At 36.4% G+C, this 1,009-nt stretch overlaps 1 protein-coding gene across 1 annotated transcript; it reads left to right on the plus strand.

The window, feature by feature from the left end:
• The first annotated feature begins 229 nt into the window (after positions 1-229).
• Positions 230-601, plus strand: LOC120122329. Its single transcript, XM_039141471.1, has one exon. The coding sequence runs from the start codon at positions 230-232 to the stop codon at positions 599-601; it is 372 nt and encodes a 123-aa protein (XP_038997402.1).
• The last annotated feature ends 408 nt before the right edge of the window (positions 602-1,009 follow it).

Here is a 1,009-nt window from a genome sequence, read left to right on the forward strand (position 1 = left end):
TATTTTTGGGAAAAGAAAGGTGGATGGCCCGTTATTGTTCTTCCTTGTTCGTTTTAAAATTGCATCATGGTTTGTGGCGAGATTCAAAGATGTGCAGATTAATTTTGACTCTCTTGTGGGTGATGTTAGACTAGCTGATTCCGTGGGAAGAAAGAATAAGGGTTGTACTTCTTCCTCGTGCTGGAATCCTCCTCCCTCATGATTTGTTAAATTAAATGTTGATGGTGCGATGATTAAGGGGTGGGATAAAGGAGACATTGGTGGTCTGTTAAGGGATTCTGAAGGGTTGCAGTATGGTTCATTTTCTGAAAGGATTGGGGGAGGTCCTCTTATTCTTGTAGAGTTATTGGCTATCAAAAGAGGGTTGTTGTTTATGGAGGAGATAGCTTTGGTTTCATTTCCAAGGGTCGTCCTTGAATTGGATTCCCTTACTGCTCTGAAATGGATTAAAAATCCGGCTTTATGTACACCTATGTTTCAGTCCTTGGTGAAAGACATTGTTTCCCTAGTGGAGAGTAAAGATGTTATTATTAGGCATATATTGAGAGCGGCCAATTGGGAATCGGATAAATTAGCTAAAGAAGGAATAGTTGATTATTAGGGTATGTTTAGGTTGTTCTGCTTCTGAGTTGGTTTCATTTTTGTTTTTGTTTGTTTTTAAGTGTTATGTTGTAACAGAAGCTTCTTAGGATATGGCTTTGTATTATTTCTATATTAATAAAGTATTAGACACTCTTTTCCTCCTTCCAATAACCTTCATGTTATTTTTGTAACATGGAGGTTAAGAAGGGGGTTTTTAATGAGGCCTACCTTATTTCTATCAAAAAAAATTATGTCTTGTTCTTTGTCAATTCATCTTTTTGTACTCATACTCCATATGTTACTCAAACTTGGAGGCGATCGTATGCTACACTAACTTAGAGTTGAATGTTGGATATATGCATGTATATGGTACATATATGCTTTTTTTACTTGAGTTTTTCCATATAGTTGGAGAATCATACATGTG

This window comes from Hibiscus syriacus, unplaced genomic scaffold (genome assembly GCF_006381635.1).
Source record: "Hibiscus syriacus cultivar Baekdansim isolate YM2019G1 unplaced genomic scaffold, ASM638163v2 tig00110386_pilon, whole genome shotgun sequence".
Taxonomy (NCBI): domain Eukaryota; kingdom Viridiplantae; phylum Streptophyta; class Magnoliopsida; order Malvales; family Malvaceae; genus Hibiscus; species Hibiscus syriacus.